At 42.3% G+C, this 27,922-nt stretch overlaps 1 protein-coding gene across 2 annotated transcripts; it reads right to left on the reverse strand.

The window, feature by feature from the left end:
- On the reverse strand, window positions 1-27,581 carry PSKH1 (protein serine kinase H1). Of its 2 annotated transcripts, none has more exons than XM_053399712.1 (3): window positions 27,476-27,581; window positions 21,404-22,422; window positions 1-1,383 (listed from the first exon to the last, which is right to left on the reverse strand). In XM_053399712.1, the coding sequence occupies exons 2-3, from the start codon at window positions 22,322-22,324 to the stop codon at window positions 1,066-1,068; spliced, it is 1,239 nt and encodes a 412-aa protein (XP_053255687.1). In that variant the 5' UTR covers window positions 22,325-22,422; window positions 27,476-27,581; the 3' UTR covers window positions 1-1,065. The 2 variants fall into 2 exon arrangements, with proteins under 2 accessions (XP_053255687.1, XP_053255688.1); XM_053399713.1 differs by lacking the exon at window positions 27,476-27,581 and adding an exon at window positions 27,003-27,373.
- Between the last annotated feature and the right edge of the window lie 341 nt (window positions 27,582-27,922).

Below are 27,922 nucleotides of genomic sequence, written 5' to 3' on the forward strand. Positions count from 1 at the left end.
TTGAGTCAGAATGATGACCGGGTTTCCTATAATTCATTCCAGCGTTAAGTGGAAAGATACAACAGAGAGCAAGATAAGGCTCCAAAATAGTGGGAGGAAAAGCCATTCCCAGCCAACAAAATGAGTGTACTGTAGTTAAGGCACAACCATTTCTCCGGCCTTCAACACACAGGACAGTGAGAGGAGCAGCACTAATTCTGATTTCCTCCAACAAGTATCAAAGGAGAATTTGGTCCCCATTTCACAGCTGTATGGATGGAAAACAGCCATTTAAGTGCAAAACCAAGTGAAAACTGAAACTGTGAAAGTGCATAGCCCAAGATTCAGAGAGCTGTGCAGTGTTCCATACATGTACTAGGACTTATAGGCTCCACTACCCTCTCTTTTGGGTGCAGAAAACCCCCAACTGATGTCACAAAAACTTCTGGGGCAATGTATGATGCAGTGCAAAAGGCTGCAGCCAGAAGAGGAACTCAGTAATCTCCTTCTGCACCTGTGGACCCATGGGGTTCCATGATCCTGATTTTAACCAACAGCCTAAGTCAGCAATAGCCAATGTGGTGCCTTTCAGTTATTGCTGGACTCCAACTCCCATAAGCCCCAGTCAGCATGGCCAGTCAACAGGGATGACGAGCTGTAGTACAACGTTTGGGTGGTACCATGTTAGCTACCCTGGCCTAAATCACCCCCTCCCAGACCCTGTAGCAACAGAGGCTGGCTAGATAAAACTTGGGAGTCAATAAATAGGAGTAGCAAAGATTATTGGCTAGGGAAGGACTCTTCTGCGTGGCTCCAGTATTTCAGGCAACTAACTGTAGACTTTTTTTCCAGGGCTGGGCCAAGAAGCAGGATTTTCTAATCCCCTGACCCTACACAGGTGAGATGTGCTCTCAGGGTCAGCAGCATCCCTAAAGCTCCATCTCCCAAGGCAGGAAGATGGACATAGGAAGTTGGGCTTTGAGAGAAGAGGGCTGGAGCTTGGGGCCCCCTCACTTTAGTGAACACAGTGCAGAACATGTCCCAATGACAAACAAAGAACAAGCCAGGCAGCCTCCTGCTGAGTTGTCAGCCATTGTACTGCTGCTGGTAGCGCAAGTTCAGCTCTCGCAGTTCCCGCTCCCGTACCCGCCGGGACTTATTGGACTTAGTGGAGCGGCTGGAGCGGGTGGACTGGGCTGACTTGGTGCTTTGGCAACGAGATGATGCCCTCTTGAGGAGGTTCTGAGATATGGAGCGGTGCAGGTTCTTCATGGAAGAAGAGGCAGCCATGCTGACCACCCAGGGGTGCTTTAAGGCTTGAAGAGCTGTCATCCGGTCACTAGGATCCACTGTGAGCAGACGGTCAATGAAATCCTTAGCAAGATTGGACACGCTGGGCCATGGCTGAAAATTATAAAGAAACAGGGGGTGGGGAGAGAAGAAAGCATTAATTCTAATGTTGGTAACAAACAGACCATCCCTCACTGGAGTAAGAATGTCAATGTGCAAGCAGTCTTGTTTTAAATAAGTGTGCATTCCTACCACACTTGCTCTGGCAAGTGGAAGAAACCACATAACTTGCCTTGCCCTTGTTATTCCTTCACCCAGAGCAGTGAAAGAAGCCACAGATGCTGATGTACATTGGCACGTACATGGCTGGAGACTAATGGATTGCAGGGCAGCAGAACTACAGGGGCAGCAAATGTATGATTAATGAGCAACCATACTGCTACATCTCTTAATTAAGTTTTGTGTGAAAAGTCAAAAGGCATTTACTAATACTTGGGTTTTCAGTATTTGCACTCTGACAGAACTTCAGAAAGGTTCTAAACATGCTAAATCAATAGTTTTAAAAATCAGTTTTGGTGTGTGTGAACACTTTCACATGTATTAAGAATCTTGCTGGACTATCTCCCATATCTCCTGAAATGGGTTTTCACGGTTTTCATTATGCTTTTTTAATTGTTTGTTTTATTGTATATTTTAATTATGGATCTTTTAATGTTATTGTGTGTTTTGATTCTGATTTTATAGTTGCAAACCACTTAGAAGCCATTTTGGCATGTAAGCAGCGTATAGATTAAATAACAACAAAAACAACAGTAATAATAATATTATTTGATTCTCCATGCAATAAATCCTAGATATTATACAACAATACAGAATATACAGTATTTCCATAGGTTCACAAATTGGAGGATAATTCCCCCTTTGGTGCTGCTTACAGTTATTTATCAGCAAAGTTTTCGTTCTCTTTTTGATACAGGATTCAGACAGAATGGAAGCAGGAAGTCTGGGGCACATGTGTGCTTTTAGGCAGATATAAATAAATACACACACATATATACTTTAATGTGCTAGTGCACAGTGTATTGAAACCTCTAAAAATAAACTCCTACTAAAAAATTTAAGCAACTCTTGAATAAGGAACTAGGATCCCAAGTAGACAACTGGAAATAAATTACCACCTTCAGCCTCGACAGACGAGTCAGCATTACCAGTCCAGTTAAGTGGAGCTAAACAGAAACAAACTCCCAAACAAGAGGGAATTGGATTTCTTATGCTTTCAATTACTCCCACGCCATCAGAAATGGGGAGTACAGAGCACTAGTAATTAGAAATCTCTTCTGGTCAGCAAACACAAATCGGTTTATTGATCTGTTTATGCTGCTGCAGGTTTCACCTGCCGTACTGTATGTATCTTTGGCTTGATTTAATTAAGCTACCCTCCTGAAGAAAAAAAGGAAAAAAGAGAATATCCTGCTGAGGTTATAGCCAAGATGAGTTTACCAGCTTCTTTGTCAAGTTCCTGACAAAGTTGATCCATTTCACAGTACCACATCAGCAGGGTTGAACTTTGATGGAAGAACGGCATCAATGGAAGCGGGGGGTAGGGGAGAAATCATTTTTACAGTATAATCTTTCACTTCTCACTTTCAGATTAATAGAAATTGAGCCTTAAAGTAACTTGCCCAAAGAGGGTCAAAGTATACATGATATTCACCACATCTTTGAAGCCCTATGATTGAGATTCTCTGCCAATTAAAAAACAAACAAACAAAAAATCAAAACAGTAAATAGCAGATTCTGAGGGGTGTGTGAGGGATTTTCAACACAAAACAGTGATGGAGAAAATGTTAAGGTAATCCTCCCCCAACCGAAGTCCCAACCTGGATCAAGACTCTTGCTGTTCTGCAAACCTCATGAGGAATGATTGAGGGTGTTGTTGGGTATGTTTAGTCTGGAGTAGAGGAGACTGGGAGGAGATAAGACAGCCATTTTCAAATATCTTAAGGGCTGTCACAAAGAAGATAGTGCAAGCTTGTTTTCTGTTGCTCCAAAGGGTAGGCCCTCAATGGATTCAAATTACAAGCAAGGAGATTCCAACTAAACATTAGGAAGAACTTTCTGATGGTAAAAGCTATTTGGCAGAGAGGCAGACTAGCTCGGAATGTGGTGGACTTCCTTTCATTGGAGGTTTTTAAGCAGAGGTTGGTTGGGCACTTAGCAGAGGGTTGGACTAGATTACCCTTGGAAACCCCTCCAATTCTGCAATTACAGTATATGAAAGGAAAATCCCAAGCAGAAAATTCAAATTAAATTTTTTTCCTTCCAAATTTCAAATAATCAACTAGGATATGTTAATGCTTATAGAAGAAAGTCATATTTCAATATCATATATTCCAGAAACAAATGATGATACAGCATTAACGTAGCAAACAACGCAGGGCTACTGTGCGTTTCATCCACATTTTTTTTTTATCAGGCAGCAAGTAAAGGCCGCTTGTTGATGCAGAGAGAATGCAAGAATGTATATCTGGAGCTCCTGAACATTAAGTGTCTTCCTCCATCAGCCTGGAAAACACTACAGCATGAAAAGGGTTTAGCTGATCAAGGTGCCCATTACTGTGTTTGGTTTGTAACTTGTGGCCGCTTATGTGAGTCAACTGACATCACTCTTTACTATATATGTGTATGATAAGACACAAAGAGTGCTAGAAGAGAGCAGTTTGGTAAAATTACAAACCATTCTCATATAGGATCAGTGGTTACTTTCCCAACTTGAACTTTCACTGAAATTATATTTGAAATCTGCTTCTACTTCTCAGAGGTCCAATATTGCTCTATTTGCAATCCTTGTTTTGCTGATTTCATTTAATATTCTAATTTTCTGAGATTGTTAATTTGGGATTTTCATCAGCCTGTACGCCATGATCATCACAATTATAACAAATAAAGGCTTGACATTTCTCACTTTGGATGTCATGAGTCTATCTCATATATTAGTTTCACATTTTAAGTTGAATTACTGAAATAAATGAACTTTTCCACGATATTCTAATTTTCCGAGTTTCACCTGTATTAATAAATCGGAGGAAGCATTTCCATGTAGCACAGTATTTCAGTAAATATTAACAGAAGGGACAAAAAGGACCCCTTTTCTATGCTGCTGGAGGGTGGTGGTGGGGAAATTCTTCCAGTCTGCAAATTCTACTAGCCACTTGGTATTTATTTATTTATTTTGTGCAAGTTAAGATAATTCTGGGAGTTAAGTAACAAGGCTGTATGACATGCTTTCTTATGCTCACCTTAAGAGCTAATCACGTGAGTCCTTCTTATAGGTAAACCAGTATTAAGGGAAGGACTATAGCTCAAATGGAAAGCATAAGCTTGGCATGCTGAAATTCTGAGATTCATCCCCTAACATCTCCAGGGAGAGCTGGGGAAAGACTCTTGCCTGAAACTACAAAGAGCTACTTGTTACTAGTCAGTCTAGCTCAAGGGTAGTCAACCTTTTTATACCTACTGCCCACTAATACATCTTTCTTGATGGTAAAATTTTCCTACCGCCCACCAGTGCTCAATGGAAGGAGCTTGTGCCATAGAACCCCCTACCGCTCACCTAGAATCCTGAAACGCCCACTAGTGGGCGGTAGGGACCAGGTTGACGATACGATACGATACATCTTTATTGTCATTGTCCCATAGAGAACAACGAAATTGAAAAATCTACATAAGACAACTCCTGGTCTAGCTGATACTGAGCTAGATGTACAGTTGTACCTTATTTTGTGACCGGGATCAGTTCCGGAGCCCCGGCCGCTAGCTGAAAAGGATGCAGGGCAAAGTGCCATGTCTGCACACGCAAGCGGAGCCGTTTGCGCTTCTGCGCATGTGCAAAGAGCAATTTAACACTTCTGCGCATGCGGCAAGCCCAGAAGTAACTTGTTCCGGCACTTCCGGGTTTGCCGTGGACGTTCACCGGAATGGACGCTAGACGAGGTGGACGTTCGTGGAGGTATTACTGTATCCTATGTTCCTATGACAGCTCAAAGCTGCCCTCAAGTACATATTTAGATGAGCACATGGATTCTGCGTATCTGCATTTCATTGAACAAAGCCAGTCTGTGTCTTCCTCCTGTATTTCCTTTCTCCTATAATACATTGTTATTTGGGGCCAACAGCAAGCTCCCAGGAGCGAGACTGAACTACAAGTCCTCTAATTACTGATAACTTTTGAAGTAAGAACATAAGAAGAGCCTGCTGAATCAGACCAACAGGCCATCTAATGTAGCACTCTGTTCTTACGGTCAGTGGTGAACTTCGGGCTCTCCAATTTCAGTGGCACCCTGCCTCTCATGCTCCGCTCTACAGGATTGTTGTGGTGCCCCCTGCAGCATGGTACCCAGTGTGGCTGCACCAGACTCGTTACCCTATCAGATGCCAATGGGAAGCCTGCATGAATGACCTCAGCACAAGAACATTCTCCCCTCCTGCAGTTTCCAGCAACTGGAATTCAGAAGCATACTGTCCCCCAGCAAAGCCATTGTGGTTAGTAGCCATTGATAGCCTTATCCTCTGTGTATTTGTCTAATCCTCTTTTAAAGCCATCCAAGTTGGTGGCCATCACTGCCTTCATTGGAGTGAATCCCATAGTTTAATTGTATGCTGTTGTGAAACATGTCTATTTCCTTTGGCTCAGTATTAAAGGCTTTATTGTGCAACACCAAGTCTGTAGTGCAGACATAACCACAGCCTAGTATAGAGTGAAAGCTTGTGAGGAAGGAAACTTTTGTAATGCTGCTCTCTCTCGGATTTCTTGAGGAGGCAGTTCGATTCATCACTAAGCCCTGCTGTGAACTAAATGCTAGGGTTACTTTACTGGAAAGTGGATTATAATCTTCCACAGTGAGACAAATGAGTTAATGTCTGTTGTAGCACAAGGGAGCTTTCTGGATAGCAAGAAGAAATACACTTCTAATCCTGCAATAAGCTTCCAAGGAGCTGGTCTTGCCACCAGAACTTTCTAATCTTGTTTTTAATCTTACATTAAGAAAGATTAAATAAAATCTGAACCACTCATCTAGCTTAAAAACATGACCAAAGGTTCTTGGTCCATAAGGAGCTTTCAGCGCCAAGCAAGCAGTTACTCTCCTTGCTTAAAAATAAATAAATCATAGAGGCCATTTCAATACATAGCTACTGTGCACGTAATGGGCTGACCAGCAACTTAATATAAGATAAATTAAAATCTGAACTTTCCTCACAAAAAGAAAATTATCTAGAATGTTCATCTCAATCACAAATCAGAGCTAGGCATACTGCTGTCAGCCTTTTCAAAGTAGGTGACAAAATGGGCACTGCAAACTGTGCTGACATTTGCATTTTAGTGCAGTTTAGGGTGTTAGTCCAAAACCCCAAGTCAAAAGAAATGGCCACACTTCCTCATAAACTCTTCTCATGGCAAGGGCAGACATCTGGAGTGGATATGTTTATTTTGATCTGAGATGAGGTGATCCATTAAAGAGTTGGGGATCCAGGTGACTTCTGTCTGTGGTGCACCTTAAAGGTTTCCAAGCAAAGAATTCAAAGAAGCAAAAATAAAAATAGAGTTACTGGATTCCCAATGAATTGCAGCAAGCAATTACTTCCTTCACCCTTTTGGATCAGCAGAAGCAAGAAAGCAAGCATTACTGCCATAGGAAGGGTGAGCAGCCACAATGAGAGAGGACTGAGGGGGGCTCTCTGCAACTGGCTGTAGTAGCTGTTGGAATCCTTAGTTGCTGCTACAGTCACCCAGAGCCTTGTTTACAGGCTCCTGTGTGAACTAGGACAATATTTTCCCTGTAGCCAGCACTAATAGCAGGAGAAGCTTGAATACTTTATACTTTATCTGGGCCTCTTAAGAGAAAAAAGTAGAAACTACCACTGCCCCTCTCTGACCCGTCCCCATACTCAGAAGTATTGCTTATTTTAATGTTCAGCTTAAAAATTCTTTCAGATGTAATCTGGGCTGGAAAGAATTATATCACAGTACTTCTGGCCTCACAGTGTCAGCCCCCAACAACAGTGACCTTAGGGCAGGCTTCCAAGGACATGCTTCTAATTCCTGAACAAGAAGAATAAAACTGGGATCAGGAGCTGATCGGCTAGATGAATCAGGACTGCCTGTGCAACAACAGGCATTTCCCAGCCTAGAAGAAGCACAACTCTATCATCTTATGATGATGTGTGCTCCAGGCTTTCAACAGGGACAGCAATGTAGAGGTTTTTCCCTTCCACAATTATAAGCCTTCCTCACCAAAACTGTGGGATCAGCTGTATACATAGCAAGATGAATAAGACATTGAGAAGAATTGCCAGCACTCCTTCCAATAGATTCTTGTGCCATTGATGAGGGGCCTACCAACATCTAACAGGAAAGTATGGGTACCTAGGAGTTCTAAATCAGACCAGGGTGTGTTGAGGCCCTGAACTATACAGCCTCTAAAACAGGAATGGGGAACCTGTCTTCTGTTTAAAGTTGCATTCGCTTGGGGATAATCCGTCCAGGCACACATGGTAGAGTTGGGCTTTTTAATTTCTGCCACCCCTTCTTCTTCTCTCCTATAGGATCACTCTTGCCAGAGATCTGATCACTTCCAGAGAGCTTTTGAAATTAGGCCCACCCCTGCTCTTAGATGACACAACTCATGACAGATCTTAAGCAATGGGCACTTGACAGTATCGGGAGGGAGGAAAAAAGGATAAGAGCATGACAAACCCTTTAATAATCCACAGCACTCTAAGGATATGCGGCCATCTGGTGCCATCATCTCCTATAACCTAGTTTTCTCAAATGAAAATAGCCAACGTGGTCTCCCTTGCACAAACACCTTGTTAAAAAGAGGTCATTGGATAACATACAACAGACACACATCATCCTAAGAAACAGAGTCTTAAGACACAGGCATACACTATGCACAACTAAAGGCAGCCACATTTAAGACCAAGCACTAGGCAAGCTTAAATGCATCAACCCACTCAAGCAAGAAATACTTTTTTCCTACACACCAGAGAAAAGAAGTTAATGAATCCTGAGAAACAGATTGCCAGGCAGTTGGTGGTAGTCAGCAAAAGCCTGAGCAAGCCAAGCAGTCAGAAACCCTGTAAAACACTGCTCAAATGAAAAAGTAAAGCCGCCATAAACAATTGCTGCATCTTCGGTGGGTACCATCCTCAACAGGCACCACCCTTATTTTGTACTGTCTGGGTTACTTGCGTTTCTTAACAACACAGAAGTACAGAAACAGATGGCAGCCCTGTACTCTTGAAGGGCTGTAGATCAGTGGCAGAGCACTGGCTTTGAGTGCCATAGGATTCAATACCCGATGTCTCCAGATAAGGCTGGGAAACTGTGAAACCCTGGAGAGCCTCTGCCAGCCAGCATTGACAAAACTGAGCTAGAAGGACCCATGGTTATACCAACCCAAAAGCAGGTATAATTCTTGTCTAAGGTAGATCAAATTCAACACCAAGAAATACTGGATACTGCAATATGCATAGACTATGCAAATTTAGAAGATTTATAGAAGTTATTCAGCTAGTCATGGGGAAAGGCAAGAAGTTATGTAGGCCACAGAAACCCTGCTGATAGCAAATCCTCTTCCATTTGCTCCCCACAATTTCTTTTGATAGTATACAGGCATTGCCAACACACTTTCAAGCTTCTCTTTGCTACCTTGAGGGCTGGAAACAGGCATTTAAAGAAAAAGGGAGAGGAGATTCTCAGGATTCTAAGTCATGCAATCAAAATTTGTGGAGACACAAACGTACACCTCCCAGCCTAAAATGCTATAATAGACTCTCTGCTGCAAGAGTACCAGAGTGGCCCATTTCTCAAATCAGGGAAAGGATAACTATATATAAATTTGCCAGAGACTGGACTGGCTCAGCCAAACTAAATGTTTGGTTTCTGAAGCAGTTATTAAGCAACAGCAATATCATAAATAGTGAAAACAGCAATATAGCAAGGAATGGGATGGGGTGGGGAGTACAGAACCACAAGGGAAGAAGGGGAACAGAAAAACTGGCCTTGGCCAGGTTGGCCCTAGCCCTAATGGGTTTATTCAGCTGACTGCCTACACATAGTCACTTGCTCTGCTATTAATAGTATTGCTCCCCTGGAGTAGCATCAGGTTGGTTTCACCACTGTGCCTGCACTGCATCAAAGTTCCCAATGCCTTGCCCCTCTCCCTCTCAGTAACTGGCAGTGACATGCAGTGTTGGGAAGCCAGGAGAGCAACATATCACTGCTAACAACTACTGCTCGATGGCACAGAGGGTTTCCCTGGTGCATGGTAAGGTCCCATCCTCCCACTGAAATTACATCTGGCTAATAAGACTCCTTTTCTGAAACCTAATTGTGACATTTGGACAATTTTAGAGGCCCTACAGTCGGGGAGGAAGAGTTGTGGCATGTGTGTGGTGCCCTCAAGCATTTTTCTGGTTTGCTAATGTGCCCACAGGCTCAAAGAGGTTGGCAAATCCAGGTCTACAGGAAGAGTCTGGTGACTTGACACATCATGCAAAAATAGACCATGAAGGGCTCCAGATGTATCCACTGATGTTCCTTGATAAATGAACAATATAAAGGAAATTTTGTGCTGCCTTGTTTTAAGTGGGTACTGGCAAGCAGTTAAGCCATTATCAGATCTGGATGTCCCTAGGAATGTCACTCCATATATCTCAGAAAGTTCAAGATGACAGACACGTAACTAGACGAATCTCTTGAATTGTACTCATCATGCAATCTCTACAAGATTTGAACCCCCTTTGGTCTAGGATAATACAGCTGTAAGTTAGTTCCCCAATCACTCTGGAAATCAATCTCCTGAAATATCTCAAAATAAAGGCTCCCCCAGGAGAGACGTTCCTCATGTGCAGCATGCCACAGTATGGGAACTCTGCAAGCTACAAGCCACTGGGCATGAATCTATATAGCTGGGCCGGCAAATCCAGTATCAGCAGGTGCTACAAACAGCTGACAGCGGGAAGCTTCCTCCCCATAACCAACTGTCTGAACAGCTTACCATTTAACCAATCAATGCTTGATTGGTTGCTTGAGCTGATTCTCAGGTTTTAGCAGAACCACACAATTCTTCCAGAAAAGAATTTAGGTCCAAACAAATAACTAATTGGGAAGCATGTTTGGGGACTCCAGACTGGCACTCTCCCAGAACTGCAGGAGGGAAAGGAGGAGAGGGACAGACAAAGCTACCAATTCTCAGAAAGACTGGACCACACAAGGGGTGGTGGGAATAAAGTAAACATAAACCAGAGCTTGGACAGAATGATAAGAGACATATTTGAGCAAGCAGGGTGGGAAGGTCTGCTTGGTTTTTGGAAGAGTTCAATAAACCTTCTTGTCTTTACAGTAACAGTTGCTCTTAGTTTGTGTTAAATGTAGTAAAATGTAGGTTCTCAACTTACAGTGCATATAGTTATGGCAGCTACAATAAATTATGATGAATGCTGGAGATTAAATAAGGTTTCAACTATAAAAGAGTTGAAAAATAAACTGATTGGGTTTGTTATGTCTATATCAATACAAAGACTAATAGATTTGTTGAAAATGGCTTTGCTTTTAGTAGCTTTCAGAAGAGTTGGATTTCTCCAGTTGGGAATAGCTTGTCAGAACAAAAAAGTCTTCAGTTGTTTCTGGGAAGGGCAGATAACGGGCACCTGCCATATCTTGACAAGGAATGCTATTCCACAGAAAAGGAGCAGCCTTCATCTAGCCCACATTCTACTCATGTAAAAACACACTGATTCCTGGACCGTCCACGGGCCAGATTTAGAAGGCAATTGGGCTGCATCCGGCCCCTGGGCCTTAGGTTGCCTACCCCTACTCTAAAACTCCTAATGAATGTTCCCAATGGTTTAATGTAGATGTTAAATAGCACCGGAGACATTATTATATCCTGTGGCACCCTATAGTGCCCCTGAAGCCCATCTCCCAGGTGGATGCCATGATTGATGATATCAAAAGCTGAGGAGAGAAGAAGAAGAGTTTGGACGATATCTCGCCTTTCACTCCCCTTAAGGAGTCTCAAAGTGGCTAACAATCTCCTTTCCCTTCCTCGCCCCACAACAAACACTCTGTGGGGTGAGTGAGGTTGAGAGACTTCAGAGAAGTGTGACTAGCCCAAGGTCACCCAGCAGCTGCATGTGGAGGAGCGGGGAAGCAAACCTGGTTCACCAGCTTATGAGTCCACCGCTCTTAACCACTACACCATGTTGGCTCCCAGAAATAGAAGGCACAGTTGCAACATTTTTATGAGAATGTATAAATCTTTAGAAACTTTAATATTAATGTAACAACAGTTTTATACATGATTTTCTGAGGAGCAGAATATTTGTAATAATTTACAGATGTTGAGTCTTTTGGATACTTCCATCAGTTTATATTCATGACAAATGTATCAAGACAATCTATTGTATATTTACTTATTTATGATAAGATTTTGTGCATTTTATAAGATAAAAATATTGTATTAGAAAAGGAAGAAATTTTCCTTCTGGTGTAAATGGCAAGAAAAAGCCTCTAGGTCACCAAAGAATTGCATTGTGTGGACTTAGTATGGCAGAAAGAACAGGCTCTTCTGCTGGCTCCATATGCAGCTGAATAGATTCACCATATTGCCTGGTGGTTCAGTGGGTTCCCATTGTGACCAAAAGAAACATGCATTATTAGTTAAACTAGTTTGGTTTCTTTCTTTTTTTAGTTTTCCAGGAATGTTTACTTGGGTTATTCACAAGGTTTTGCAATGCCCTGTGACGGGGGGTGGGGGGGTGGAATTATTTGCATTATAGCCCAACTTTGCTGTCCTCTACTTATACAACTTGCCAGTCAGTTGTGACGTAAGGCCAACGTATTTTGCTCTCTCTTTAAGCATGGCAAATCAGGCTTGTGTCAAAAGGGACCCAAGCCCAAAATATTTTAACCGTCTGTTGAAACTATGTATTTATGATGTCAAGACGGTGAACAAATAAGTCTAAAAGGGATGCAACAACTGAGATAGCCTCTTTACTCTTCAGGGGATTCATGCTGCAGAAGAAGTCTTCACTCTATTCTGATGGGAGACTATCCCTCTCATTTTATTAAATGGACTGAGCACCTTCAGAAGGCAAATAAACTACAATGCGTACTGTGCATTCTGTCACACTTAAATCAGAGCTAGAAGCTTTGTGAGTGTGTGCATTTGTATGCTTGATTTGATATTCTCCACGTTCTCTAAATAATCACATTTATTTTAACAAATGCAATACTAGTTTTGTCCCAGTATTATTCAAGGAACTCACTTCCATCTCAAACAAGTGTTTGATGTGTGATTTTCAAACTATTTCACTTTACAGTGGTACCTCGGGCTACAGATTCTTCAGGTTACAGACTCCGCTAACCCAGAAATAGTACCTTGGGTTAAGAACTTTGTTTCAGGATGAGAACAGAAATCGCACTAGCGGCGCAGTGGCAGCAGGAGGCGCCATTAGCTAAAGTGGTACTTCAGGCTAAGAACAGTTTCAGGTTAGGAACGGAACTCCAGAACGAATTAAGTGTCTAACCCGAGGTACCAATGTTTTTTGAGAAAAATACTCTCCTGGAGACTCAAAGAAGTTTATAATTAATGCACCATAATGGAAAGTGGACATTTTACAGAAAACAATACAGATGCTTAGTAATTCATAGAAACTGACAATGAGAAGTGTCAAATTCAGCTTGCAATACAGGTCCAAATATAGGTCCATTCTCCCCTTCCCCAAAGAAACATCTTTACTACAGGATATCTGGTTACTTTGAGCAGATTTGCACTCACCCTAGGTAACCAAGCAGGATGTTGACATTGCTACTTGAGTTCCTAATTCTGCAAAAGTTTCTACCACTGTTCCAGTTAGTTAGCTACACAGCTCAGCACAAAACCACGTCAACTACATCAGCACTGCAGATAGACAATATGATGCCCTTTAGATGTTGCTGGATCCCCAACTCCCATCAGCCCCAGCCAGCATGGCCAATGGTCAGGGATAACGGCAGTTGTAACCCAACAGCAACTGAAGGGCACCATGTTGGCTACCTCTGCCTGAGATGAACAGTTGCATTAAGGTCAGGTGTAGGAGATAAGAAAAAGAGGCAGAGCAAAAAAGGCTTCTGAGCCTCATCATAGAGTGTGCATTTGTCAGGCTGACCTCAACGTTCCACCTCAGGCATGGAGACAGCCTATTTCAGGCTCTTTTCAATGTTCCTCCGTCTTGAAAGAAAAAAAATGAAAGAAAGAAAGGGGGGGGGAGAGAGAGAGAGACCAGAACACTCTGTCTCTTAAGTAGAGGCCCCTCAGGTCACATGCAGCCTTCACCCATACTTGCTCAATGCTCTCTTCATCTGGGACGCAAGAGCACATTCCTCTGTAAATGGATTTCTCTTCTCTTCCAGGAGACAGAACTCTCAGGTGCACTTAAAAACAGTTCCTCTTCTCAGTAAAAGCTGAATTTTCTAGCCTCTATTTATTCCAGTCAGAATCTTCATTGATTTGTTTGTTCATTCTTGTACATACGCACAATTTTAGGCCTCTGTGGGAAATATGTGCAACATTTAATGCATCTCACACATGGTGGGGGTGGGGTGGTTCTAATAAGACCACTAGGAAGACAATCTTAAAAATCCAAAAGTTGCTTCCAAAGCACCATCCAAGGAGACAGCCAAATCTTCACATCCAGCCAAAAAAGCACAAAGTGGACCAAGGAAAGTGAAACACCTCTTTCAAAGGGCCCTCTAATTTGCGCTGACTTTGAATGTATTTCATTCATCATGTTATGTTTGAAGCAGCCAGTGTGGCCAAGCATGGAAAACATCAGATTGAATTTTACCTTCCGAGCACCCTTTCTACAGGTAAGGAGGGAGTTGGAACGAATAATCCTTTGAAACAGGCATTCAGACCTTTCAAATTTCAAAAAGAAAATCAAATACTGTATATCAGTCAATGGAAAGAAAGAAACAACCTTACAGTCTCAGTTGGGTTAGTTTCCTGCTGGGAACATTCTTCTGTAACTATTGCAGGAAAGTCAAATCCTCAGAAGCCTCAGAAGAACTGTGCAGTCATTTATAGGGATGTATGGAGAAAAAGCATTAACCAAAAGACCTCCTGCTCCCTCGCTGTTACAATCAGCCACCTCTTGAATGCCCCTACTATCAAAGTGTGGTGGAAGTCTACCAAAGTCAGGACCGTTTTTGTAACAGTGCCAAATGTGATGGAGGGGGTCAAAGAAAAATCACTTTCAATTTTCTGGGCTCTTACTGGCATTGATAGTTCAATCCTACTCAAAAGAAAACGCAGTGGAGTTCAGTGGAGCTTATTGCCAGGTAAGTCAATACAGGATTGCAGCACTTTATTATTATGGCTATATTTTCTTGTTATATGCTATGAATATGTTGTAGTAAGCCATCCAGGGAGTTATGGATTGACAAGTGGGTACAAAAGTTAAAGTGGCAAACTGCCTGCCTAAAGTTGATGTTTAAAGTATAAATATTTTTAGCACCAAAATATCTGACTGCACGATATTTTATCTGTAAGCTGCCTTGAATCCCTGTCGGGGGGAAAATAGGGTATGTATGTATGTATGTATGTATGTATGTATGTATAAATAAATAAATAAATAAATAAATGTGGTATAATAATAATAATAATAATAATAATAATAATAATAATACCATAACATCATAAACACACATCCCTGCTAGTAAAGGCAAGCCAAATTTCCATTGAGATCAATGCACATGCACTGAATTCCTGCTTGCTTTTAGATGAGACTTGGGAATGTTTAGTTTTCTTTTAGGGCTGTGCACAAGAACACAGGAAGCTGCCATACGCTGATATACCATGGGTCCATCCAGCTCAATATTGCATGTGTGGACCAGATCTCCAGGGCTTCAAAAAGGGGTTTCTCCCAGTCCTACATGGAGATACTGGAAACTGAAACTGAGGCCTTCTGCATGCAAAGCAGATGCTCTCCCACTGGCATCAGCAAAAACTGTCCCTTTATTTGCACTGCTCCTCCTGCATCCCCACATGGCACACAGCCCTTACATGTTTGGGATACCAATTCCCATGAGTAAACATGTTTTTGCATTGAGGAGTTGAGGAAAAATCACACATATTTACGATATCCCAATTTTATTTGGACTGTGTCCCGTGAAGCTGACTTGGTGAAGCCATAGCAAAAAGCTAAGCTTGAGTGTCAAATAGGAAGAAGGCAGATGCTATGGTGTTAGGAGGAGCTTAAATACAAAGGCAGTCTTTGAATATTTATGTTATGTTCCTTTCCCTTTTATAATTCTGTATGCCTCCATTTCACACTAACCCAAGCTAATGTCAACCAGAAACTGTTATGCACCACATCGTGTTCCAGGCTAAATATGCAACACGACCCTTCAAAGTGCATTGTGCGTCAAGGTGTTTAAGCCTCATCCCATCTGAAGGTGGTATTCATCAGAGAATAAAAGCTGGTGTGAGTCACAAAGCAAAAGGAAGGGGGGGTGTGACGTTGGTGGACCATTTACTCAAGCGAGTCAACAAATATCCATGACAATAGATTTCAGCCACTCTTTCAAAGACAGATAATGCAGCCTACACTTTTTAAATTATGATCAGGAAAGTTTACAAAGTATGTTTTCAGGATTCTTACTTTGCTTCCAGTAACTCTAGACATGTCCTCTAAAACATTCCCCGCAGATTCCACTGGGCTTCTTTAGTAAGTAAAAGTAGATCTTGAAGTAAAAGCCAAGGCAAAGAGGATTTGTTAATTTTTTACCCTGCCTTCCTCCATGTTGCTCAGCATGGCATGTATGGTTCTCCCCTTCCCCTGTGAGGTAGGTAAGGCTGACAGACCGACTGGCCCACATTTACTCATGAACTGCACTGTCATAGTCCAACACTTTTAATCACTGCACCACACTGGTTTTCTCCCCGACCCTTTATCTCCCCTCTTGTGGATGCTCTCTCCAGGGAGCCTTGCCTGGCACCTTTGTTACTATCTTTAGGTGTCAGACAAAAACATCCCTCTTCTCCTAAACAATCTAGGGTCTTTTAAACCATCGATAGTAGGCATTGTTTTATTTTCTTTTTATGGTATGTGTTTTTGTGTTTTTATAATGTAAACTGCCCTGTGATATTCAGATGAAGGGCAGTATAAAAATGTAATAATAATCTTTGTAATGCTCTTCAGATGTCAGCTAGGTTCAAAAGAAATACTGTATTTTTCGCTCTATAAGACGCACCAGACCACAAGACGCACCTAGTTTTTGGAGGAGGAAAACAAGAAAAAAAATATTCTGAATCTCAGAAGCCAGAACAGCAAGAGGGATAGCTGCGCAGTGAAAGCAGCAATCCCTCTTGCTGCTCTGGCTTCTGTGATAGCTGCGCAGCCTGCATTCGCTCCATAAGACGCACACACATTTCCCCTTACTTTTTAGGAGGGAAAAAGTGAGTCTTATAGAGCAAAAAATGCGGTAGTAACTGACTGGCTCAAGGGCACTCAGTGAGCTTCATGGCTCAGTGAGAATTTCAACTCCATTCTCCCCACTCCTAGCCTGACACTCTAACCACTACAATGTTCTGGATCTAAGCACAGAGACAGAGCAGCCAGGAAACACAAACAATATACGGAAGAATTTGAGAATGCAGCAGTTCAAGCGAAAGGCACCAAAAAAAGTGGGGGCAAGTAGAAATGAAGATACAAAAATGATGCAATTTATTTCAACGAATTTCCAAGTTGTTCTATGCAAAAATTATTTTATGATGCCTTCTAGGAGGGGCTGCTGAAAGGCTGAGCCACTGAGGCCAGACTGACAGCATTTAAGATGCATGGCAACATAGTTGGAGAAATTGGATAGAGATAACTTTTTCTCCCACTCTCATAATGGAAGCTGAATGTTGTATGATTCAGCACAGGAAAAGCAATGTACTTCTTCACACTGGGCATAGTTCAACTATGGAATTCACTCCCACAATTATGTATTGGTGGCCATCAACTTTCATGGCTTTAAAACAAGATTAGATAAATTAATAAGTGACTATTGGCCATGATAGGTATGTTCTGTCTTCATTGTTGAAGGCTCTAAATACAGCTTGCTAGGTCACAAGTAGGGAGAGTGATGCTGCACTCATATCCTGCTTCTGGGATAATAGGATGCTAGACTAAATGAGCCTTTGGCCTTATCCAACAGGACTCTTTCCTCTTCTTATGACATGCAGCTAGTGGCTTCCATTATGGGTGAACATAATAGTAAAACAACTAACTGTTTGCCTGCCACTCTGTCAAACGTAGGCTCCATGCACTATTGCAAATATTACTCAGAGCTTGCCAGGACTGTAACTCTCTACAGCACTACACTGTCTGTTTCAAGACAAACGGTAGGAAGAGAGGGAATCATTCCAGATGATATGAATAGTGACCTGAGCTTGGGGAACAGGATGGCAGTGGTATGGGGAACTGTGGTGATGCATGACATGGTAGCATTCAACTAGAAACAGAAACAGACTCTGGCCTGAGCATTGCCACTGTTGTGACCAAAGGACATATTGATCTTGACTCAGCAGGGGCACTAACAGCAGCAAAGATTCTGCAGAGATAACCTCCTGCCCAAAAAGATGGAAAATCAAGGTGGAAGACATGGCTGATTGGAACCTTGAAGAGGAGCACTCCTCTACAAAGGTGATGATACACTGCAACATTTTGTTGCAAGTCTTAGTACTTTAACATTGGCAAAGTGCTTTCAAGAAGAAGTAGGCATAACTCAGAGGTAGATCATTTGTTTTGCATGCAGAAGGGTTCCAGGTTCAATACCCAGCATCTCCAGGTCGAGCTGGGAACAAATCCTGCCTGAGACTGCCTGCCAATCATTGTGAACAATACTGAGTAAAACAACCACCCGACTTGGTATAAGGTCCTTGGTTCCATGTATATTTTCCAGTAATTTTTACAACAATCCTAAGTCTGCGTTTTTATCCCCCATACTGTAGATGGGAGAACCAGGGCCGTGAGAAAGTAACTTGCCTAAAGCAGCTTAATGAGTTCAAGGTAGAGGTGACATTTGAAGCTGGGACTTCCTGATTTATACATCAGCCTCTACACTACACCAGCTCCCAAGCACTAAGTTTCCCCACAGGCCAACAGCCTCCAGTACCTGTACTCCACATATTATGCCAAGTTGCAAATAGCTACTTCTCCCTTGAATTCCAACTTTTAAGTAGTTGGAAGCCTTCTAGTTTGTTAGCATCAAATCAGAAATGCAAAAGAGTGACAGGATACATTTCTGAAAAGCATGTGAACTCTCCTCTCTAATGGAAACACTAGAACAGTAGAATAAGTTTTCTGCTATGTTACCTGTAGGATTTTTGACAGTAAAACTAGCCCCTTCAGCTTATTTAGCAAAGCCCTGATAAAGCAAAGAAAGAGCAGCAGGGAGCAGGGTGGCAGGGGAGAACACAATTAGTTCCTGATGGATAGGCTGTACTGATCCAGCTTCGATAAGCATTGTAACCCTTACCCAGGGAGCTAACATCATCAAAAGGGCTTGCCAAGTCACTTATCCCCAGACTGCCTTAAACCCCATGCCTTTGCCATCAACTCTATACCATCAGGAGCCAGAGAATGATAATTAGAGTAGTTGAGGTCAGCAGGACCTAAATGAGCTATTAAGATATAGCTTTCCCATCAATTGCCTACTAGCCTCTTGAAAACAGACACTGCTCCAGGAAAGGAACCCAAATTGTAAGCTCTCTTCATTTCTCATCAAGAAAATGGAAATACTTCACAAGTCAGCCTGAATATCAGCTTTCACATCTCTCTCTCTCAATAGGACTCCACAATCTCAGTTCAGCATTTGAGGCAAGCCTTGTCTTGGAAAGTACACCTTTTCTTTTGGGGATAGGAAGAGAAGGAAAAACATCTAACCTTTTTTGGATTCTTCTATGATGCAAGTTCTCTGCCTGTGAAATTCTATGAGAGCCTATGTTAGCAGACACTCTCCTCCCTGGTTCAAAAGCACATTTCTTATGCTTTAGCCTAGAGGGTCACTGCAGGCGAATCTATAACTCTATGATCGGATCTCCACGGGAGTGCCACTGTCAGATAAAAGTGTGTTCATTTCACAGAGTTAAAGCTAAAAAAGGGGGGTAGGGGCCTTTCTGTAGCAGCCTTTTTCTCCCGCATTCTCAATCTTACACTCAGTTTGCCACAGCTGCATCCAGTGCAGTTTTAAAGGATTTCTGTGTAATAAAAGTTCTCTTAATTTGTTTTTGGAAGGCCAGTGATAAAACAAGCTTATGGCTGATTTCTTCCCATTACACCAAAAAAGATAAGAAGAAGAAAACTGATTCTCCAAGATTTATCAGGTTAGCAGAAGCATGGTTTCTTCAAGACACCCATTATTGGGGGGGGGGTTGTGGGAGCTTGGGAGCCTACCACCCGCTATCAGCTCTTTGACCTACTTCTCCATTGATTATCACTCATTCCTAAACACTGTGAAACATGTTGCTTAAATCAGTGCCAGGACATAGCAGCTGTCAGATTCATTCACAATTCACAAATAGGGAAACTAGTTGGATCATCTGGATTCACTGGCTCTGGTCTACAGGAAGCAAAACAGGCATGGCAAAATAACCAACAACAACAACTACTACTACTACTCTACAGAATATAAATGGGGTGCCTACTTACTGTAGGTTACCTACTTGCTTGTGAAATCTGACTGCCTGACACAACCCAGCCACAAACATACAGAAGCTACAAGTCAAATCAAAGAGTGACCAACTGCACATTATTTGGAAGACTTATCAAAACCTGCACAGCCATGAAAATTGCCTCAATGTTTTCAAAAGCAACTTATATCCTGATTTAGCATCTAGAACATTACACCCCAAATAATATAAAAAGGACTCTTCATCCATTACTGAAATGTCATCACAGCCTGAGAACTAGCAAGTACCTCGTTTGTTTTTCAGTCAGTTATTTTACTGTCACTTCTCAACCCCCGACTGAAAAATTGCTCTCTTACACATATAAAACATTTGGCTCAGTTCTTGCTGAGATGCCACTAGGGGCAATATTTGAATTATTTCTATTTCTGAGTGTAACTTATTGAAGGAAGTATAGAACTTATCTCCACATTCATATATTATTCTTTCTATAACCATAAGACACACAATGAAGCAGACCAAAGCAGTACAATGACAGATTTAATTGATACATGCCAGCACCCCCTAGAAATAGCCTCCAAAGCATTGCCTCTCCAGAGAATGTGTGCCTCTCCAAATATTACTAAACAACAGCTCCCATTCGCCCTGGCCATTGGCCATGCTAGCCAGAGCTGATGGAAGCTGGTGTCCAACAACTTCTGGAGGGTCCACTGCTCTTTTGAACAGCACCAGACAAGACTCAGAAGTTAGATTTAGCTCCATCTTTCCTGAGGACAGGCAGACTCCTAGAGGGGAATGGCTTTTCAACTCATCCCATCTGAAGCTGTTGTAAAGACTTGGCAGAGCTCCCATGCATTCTTCTATCTTCCAGAGGAGTGAGGCCTCCCAAACTGCTTAAAAGCCAACCATTCCAATGCTAAAATGTTAAATAATGTTAATTTATGTAAGAAAAATAAGAATTTTTATATTAGTTTAATACTTCTTTTACATTTTTCTTCTTTGCAAACCATTTTGAGAGGGGGTTTTTTTCTTTAGAGGAAATGCAATACATCTCCAAAAAATGGATAAATGACTCTCAATTCCATTTCTGAAAAAGCCTGGCCTTACCACCTCCCATCAGCAGGGGCAGAGATTCCCACTGCTTGGAAATAACTTGTTACTTTTGCTTTCACCCAGACAACCTCATTGTTGTTGTTTCTTGTAAGACATTTTGTGCAAAAGGGGGCCTAATTTCTGAAACAAAAAAACATACACTATATATTCTGAAAGCAGTAGCTTTTAAAGGACCAGGGTTGCAGTAGGCTTCAAGATTTAAGGATGAGGGTGTTTCCTGTAGAGACCAGAGATTTCAGACCATCACAGAATACACTGGCACAACAGGCACTCCCTTGCTGGAACCTTGACACACTCACCTCCCCTGAGTAACTGTACTTTCCTTTCAGAATTTGCCGATACAAGCGGGTGCGGTTGTCATCTTCAAAAGGCATCGTCCCACTTAGTAGGATGTATGAGATCACACCCAGTGCCCACATGTCTACTGAGTTTGTGTAGGGCTTTCTGACCAAGATCTCTGGGGCAATATACTCTGGTGTCCCACAGGTAGTCTTCATTAAGCAGTCGTCTCCCTTCTTTCGAGCACTCGCCAGCCCAAAGTCTGTGATCATTATTTTAGAATCCATGCCTGGGTGGTAATAGAGCAAGTTCTCTGGCTTTAAGTCCCTGTGAGTTATGCCCAATGTATGTAAGTATTTAACCCCATCCAACACCATTTGCAGCACTCGGGTAGCATCCCTTTCCGTGAAGGAACCTTTGGCAATGATTCGGTCAAACAACTCCCCTCCAGTGGCCAATTCCATCACCATGTAGACACGCTCCTGAGTCTCAAACACTTCAATGAGCTGGATGATATTGGTGTGCCGAACACGACGCAACACACACAGCTCTGACTCACACACTTCCCTTCCTTCACGGTACTTAGTCTCTATTAACTTGATTGCATACGGCTGCTTGGTAGCCTTGTGCTCCACCCGTACTACACGACTAAAGCTGCCTCGGCCAATCAGGGCTTTGATATCATACTTGGCTGTCACTCTGGGATCAAATTTTGCACGGTACTTTGCCACTCTGTTCTTGCGAGGCTCTGCCTGTTCCACATGTGGGTTAGTGTGACGAGGAGGAGAAGGGATAGCAGATTTGATGGCATCTCCATCACCCTTGATGAAGTGCTTATATATGTCAGTTTTATAACCAGTATATGGCTCCACCTTTTTAACGAGATCCAAATGAACATCCTTGGGAGGCTCAGGAAGTACTTTGCTAGTCCCACAGCCCATCACTGAATGGTACTAATCATCCATCAAGGTGTTCTCCCAGAGCAACACCAGAGCAAGCATGTCTGGAACAATTCCAATCTCCACGACATCCCAGGAAGCTGGAGCGGAAAGAGAGAGAGAGATGAGCATACTATATTTATTCAATAAATGCCCCCTTCCTTTCTGCACATAAGCTTAATTCAGGTTTTAGTGCAATATTTGAATTCTTAAACCACAGTTTGTGATCACCAACAAATCAGAATCAATAACTACAGTTTGAAGTAAATTTGCAAACCATGGTTTGCACAGCCTGGCACCCATTAGAATACAACTTCCACCATCCCTGGAGTTGATGGGAATTGTAGTCCAAAACATCTGGAAGACACCAGCTTGGAGGAAGACTGACACAAACCATACCTCTGTGTGATGTCTGAGTTGAACCATATTAATAACCTCAATTCTTTCTCCTGCTTATTCAATCACTTGGAAATTATCTCTACTATGACTCAGGAGACTTGGCTTCCCAGAAAATATAATTAGGAAGGGGGAGTGTAAGTGTGCTTTAAACCACAGCTCTGTCATGAAACCAAAGGAAGAAATGCCACAACATCAGTACTTCCACTGATAAGCCAAGACTCGGACATTCTTAGTTCTGTGCTAACTCCATCAAGTTAAAAATAAAATGATCCAACAATTCTGAGCATCTCAAGATAACTTTTAGTACATATACAGTTCAAACTGTTTCAATATATCAACCCAAGTCCTCCCAAAACCAGTTGGCTAGAGCTTCCTTAATACAATCTCCAGTAGAGGAAAACCTGCAAGTTAATTAATTGCATCCAAAAATGTGCAGAGATATTGTGAGAAAGGGAGAAAGTCACCAGAATCACTTCACAGGTATGAAGTGCTCACATTTCATGAGCATCTGCACCCAAATTATAGGTTACCTATGAAGCTGAAGACAGGAAATTGATGCTGGAACAGCGAATGTTTTCTGCAAAAAGAATATGGGAATGCAATGGAGTCTAGCAGCTGTATAACTAGAAGGCATTAAGGCTTCTAGCTTAGCATAGTTACTAAAAGTAAATTTCACAGAAGTCAAGAGATTTCCAAGTGAACTCAGTATTTGTCTATTTGTTTGGCTGATCAGCATATTGACCTACAGTATCGTTTGGCACCTTCTTTTCTCTATTGTTCCTTCTGGAGCTAGGGTTGCAGATGCTGAATGCTGAAACTGTTGACTCTCAAACAATACTATCAACATTATCATACAGATTACACAGGTACAAAATTCCATTACAAGCTTTAGCATTTTATGCTGCTGGGCTAATATTAAATTGCCAAATAACCTACCTTATCAGGGTTTTAAAATATTTCAGATTCCTAGGAATTAAGCATCAAATGTTTCAAATAGAATAATTCTTAGGTGCCAGATTTACATTTTACCAGTCTCATCATTTTTTCAGACAGATCTTTGAATTGGCTCGCTTTTTGGAAAATGAGGACCTTCCATTCATTTTATCAAAAGAGAAAAGCACCCCTATATCCCAACACACCACAGAAGGTTGCTTGATTTTACAGTGTTTGAAGATTATTTTATAAAAAAAAAAATGCTGGACAGGAGTTTGGTAAGTTGCCTACATTATGTCACTTTCTCAGTCTGAGTTTTCCCATTCTGGTCCACGAGAGAGGAAAAGATGTCTAAACTCAAGCTACTCAATGGAAAGTACTAGAAAGCTGCTGGATCTTCTCAAACATCTTTTGCCATTGTATATTTTACCTTTCCTCAAACGTACATGAAACCTGAGCAACCGTAAGAGAATCCCATCTACTAAGAGCAGCTAAACAACAGAATTTTAAAGGCATGTCAGAAAGAAATGCAGCATTCCACTTTTGAAAAAACAAAAAGCTTAAGGAAGTCAGTGTTCAAAGGTTAACATTTAATCCCAAAAATCTCTTTAAAGCTAAACCTAAACCTCCATTCACAGGACGGGAATGATCTCAAGGCTCAAGAAGTAGAAGGGGAAGCCAACTGCAGAGTAGAGGACATTCCACCCTCTGCTGATGGCTTACCACATGTCTTTGTCAATTTAAAGCACCTGTAACAAACATCAATCATGCACAATTGGCATTCAAAAGTATCAGGAAAATTATCCGAAGTGTGGCATTACTCAGTGTGTTAGAAGCATGCCTTTCAAAATAATCTTTAAAAAATGATGAGCACATTTTCTTCACACTGCAAAGTCAAAGCAACTAACCTTCCCTAATTTAATGCCCTCCAGACATTTTGGACTCCAGCTCCAACAACTCCAGTCAATGTGGACAATGGTCTGGGAGGACAGGAGTTGCAATCCAAATTATCAGGTGGCCACCAGCTTGGGAAAGGCTGGTGTACATACACATACAAACACACACACACTTTTCTTCCTTATGAATGCTGTGAGAAAAGTTAGCACCTCAAGTTTTCCTGTTTTCATCTTAAAGGTACCTGTCATCATATTTAATTTTTATTCCTCCTTCAAATGTCTTTTTAAAAAATCTACGATATTATAAAAAAAGATTTATTGTGCAAACCCTTCACAGACTGCAATAGAATTTCAACAAGAAAATGTTTTGAGAACTGTACTTTCAGAAGAGTTCAGATGTACTTCCTTCCAATCCTACACAAATCTCAAGGGTGGAAACGGGGGGAAACAATGCTCGTCAGTGCAATCAGATATTGTCCCAGAACCTACCAAGGAAGTAAAATATTTCTCAATATTCACCTAGAAGGCCGTTATAAGGAAGTGATTGGAATGCAAACAGAATAGCCTGGTCTTCATCTGGAGTTGATGCCTCTCCTATTAAAACTATCAAGGCATTGAGAGATATTGCAGTAGCTGCACCATTAGCCACCATCTCTCATATCTAAAGTCAACCTTACTACTGCAGGCAGGAATGAAGGTAGGTAACAGACTGGTAGAGTAACAACTGCATCCTCTTAGTAAATCAGAGCTTTGAAAGGGGCAGTCACCATCTTGGGGTGGGGGGAACTAGCAATACTACACTTATTTTGTTAATTTATTAATCACCTTCCATTTGTATCCCAAGGTAATTTACAAAAACAACAACACCCTACTTAAAATAGCTTTTAAAATAGTACAAACGATGAAAACTATAGGTGTTTATTCTGTAGTGTTACTAAAACTAAGGCAGATACCTTTTCACCCAGTTGGAAATGCCTGTCAAAACAAAATGGTCTGCAGTCGATCATGGAAAAATGAAATAATAGGCACTTTTCATATCTCAACAGGAATGCTGTTCCACAGAAGAGGAGCATCCATGCTGAAAGCCCAGCTTTAACCTATTGTGGAGTAGGCTTCTGATATTCTACTGACTTCAAGGAGGAAACTAGTGGGTATATAAGCAAAAAGGTTGTCTCCCTAGTAAGCTGATTGAAGCAGTGGTTCTTTCTGTAAAGAGGTCCTGTGGTTTTAAAACTGTATAACGTCACTCACAGACCCTGGATCAATTTCACTCAAATTCCATGGAAACCAGGCTTTGTCCAGGCCTCTCTTACTTCTTCAAGTGCAGGTAATTCTTGTGCGTCAGCACTTATTACAAAAGCCAATAATGCATAATTTTAAGGTTTAAAGATCAGGTGTACAATTACTTTACCAGTGCAACTTTACTATACCGTAACCATGCAGATAACACCCTTCATATTTATTCAGCACATGTGCCTCCCAAATCTTGCTTGCCACAGGACAGTCTAAGAGATGGCCACTGCCCTGCTCCTCTGAGAGAGACTATTTTTGAAAGGGCAGTTTACAAGAGTACTACAGGAGTCAGGTGTTGACCATGTGTACCATGAAATTTTAGCATGTTTCAAACTGCTATGAGAACACGAGAAAATGAAGTGCCCATTAAAACCCTTGTTCTCTGTAAACAGTCTTAACAAGTTTTATTCCACATATTTTTAAAGCTTTCAAGACAAGATTAGACAAGGAGTGATCATGTAGGAAGAAAACTTCAGTCACAAGTAACAAGCTGTTTTTCACCCTTGTTTTTCTGTTTTATACATTGACAACCTATTCTTCCTCTTGCATGTTGAAGAAAACCGATGTGCACCCACACAACACTGAAGCCTATACTTAATCCTCCTCCACCTTTTTTCCTACAAGCATAAACAGGGCAGCAATCCTGTATACGATGCATGTATGGAAGCTCACTTGATTTCCTGTGAGGGCCAGATATGTTAAGAAACAGTAGCAAGCCATATTTACTCCCATTCATTCTCTCTTACTGCACTCAAGAGTTTTCAGGTAACAGTCAACCAGAGCTAAATTCTACCAGCATCAAGCTATAAAAGTGAATAGTACTCCCAAATTACTTAATGGCAGACCAATCAGAGAGGAACCAAAACTCCAGCACATGCTTTGCAGGAAGGTGATCCAAGATGGAGTACTTGAAATCTTCAGGTAAAAGGATCAGGGAGCAGGTGATTTGAAAGACCTATGCCTCACATCCTGAAGAACAACTGCTACAAGCGATGGAGAACATGTGTGCTTACGCATGCTGTAGGGCAACTCCCATCATCTCTGACCATTGGCTAAGCTGGTTGTGGGTGATGAACTAGGAGCTCAAAACAGTTAAGAGGACACTAGGTTGGGAAATGCTGGAGTAGCCAATGCTGGACTAAACGGACAAATGGTCTTACCTGGCACAACGCAGCTTCCTTTATTTAAGAGATAAACAATTCCCTTTCCTTGACCTTATGGTGACACCAACTTAACGGGACTAAGCACAGTCAGCACCAAAGCATCTTCCTTCTTTGCTTACTCGAATTCTAAGGACAGGCGATGCCCTACTAGAGCTTTGAGGCTGACGGGGGAAAGAGCTACGAATGCCAAAGAGGAGCAGCCTGAAGTGCTACTTTGGGCAAACGGAAGGACTACAGAGGCTCACTGCGAAAGCCCTCAAGCTCCACGCCAGGCCGGGGCGGGGGGGACGGACCTGCAAAGCAGGCCTCGGATACAGCACGAACAAGGGAGAAATGCAGGCCCCTCTATGGTCTGGTGCGCCCAAGACATCCCCCCCCGAGTCAAGGCCCCGCCAAGACCACGCCGAATAGCAAGAAGACCATGTCGAGCTCAGTGCCTTCTGCGGCCAAGTCGCCCCACACCGACTCACCTCAGCCCGCGGCGGGGTGGGCGCCGGGTCCAGCCCAAGCCCAAATGGGGGGTTATGGCCTGGCGCTCGCGTCATTGCGTCATCAGTGAGCGCTCGGGATAACAACACACATGGCGCGCGGCCGCTTTCCCCGGCTGTGATTGGCGGAGGCGAGTCGTGGGCCGCGCTTAACGCAGAGGGGCGGGAGCGGGGGGAAGAGGTGGCCGTGGTTGTCATAGAAACCGAGGCGAGGCCAGGAAGGAAGGAAGCGGGTGCCAAGAGCGGAGCTGGAGCCCTTTACAGGCCCGTGCGGGCTGCCTTTGAGAACAGGAGGCGGCGACTGGCGCGCCCCTTGGTCTCTCTCCCCTCACGGTTGTTTTCTTCTCTGATTTTGCTTGCCTTCATACGAATACATTGTACACATGCGCCTCTTTTAATATGCGTTTGTTTGCTTAATGCGTTTTTAAA

The sequence above is a fragment of the Podarcis raffonei genome, chromosome 8, assembly GCF_027172205.1.
Source record: "Podarcis raffonei isolate rPodRaf1 chromosome 8, rPodRaf1.pri, whole genome shotgun sequence".
NCBI classification, from domain to species: domain Eukaryota; kingdom Metazoa; phylum Chordata; class Lepidosauria; order Squamata; family Lacertidae; genus Podarcis; species Podarcis raffonei.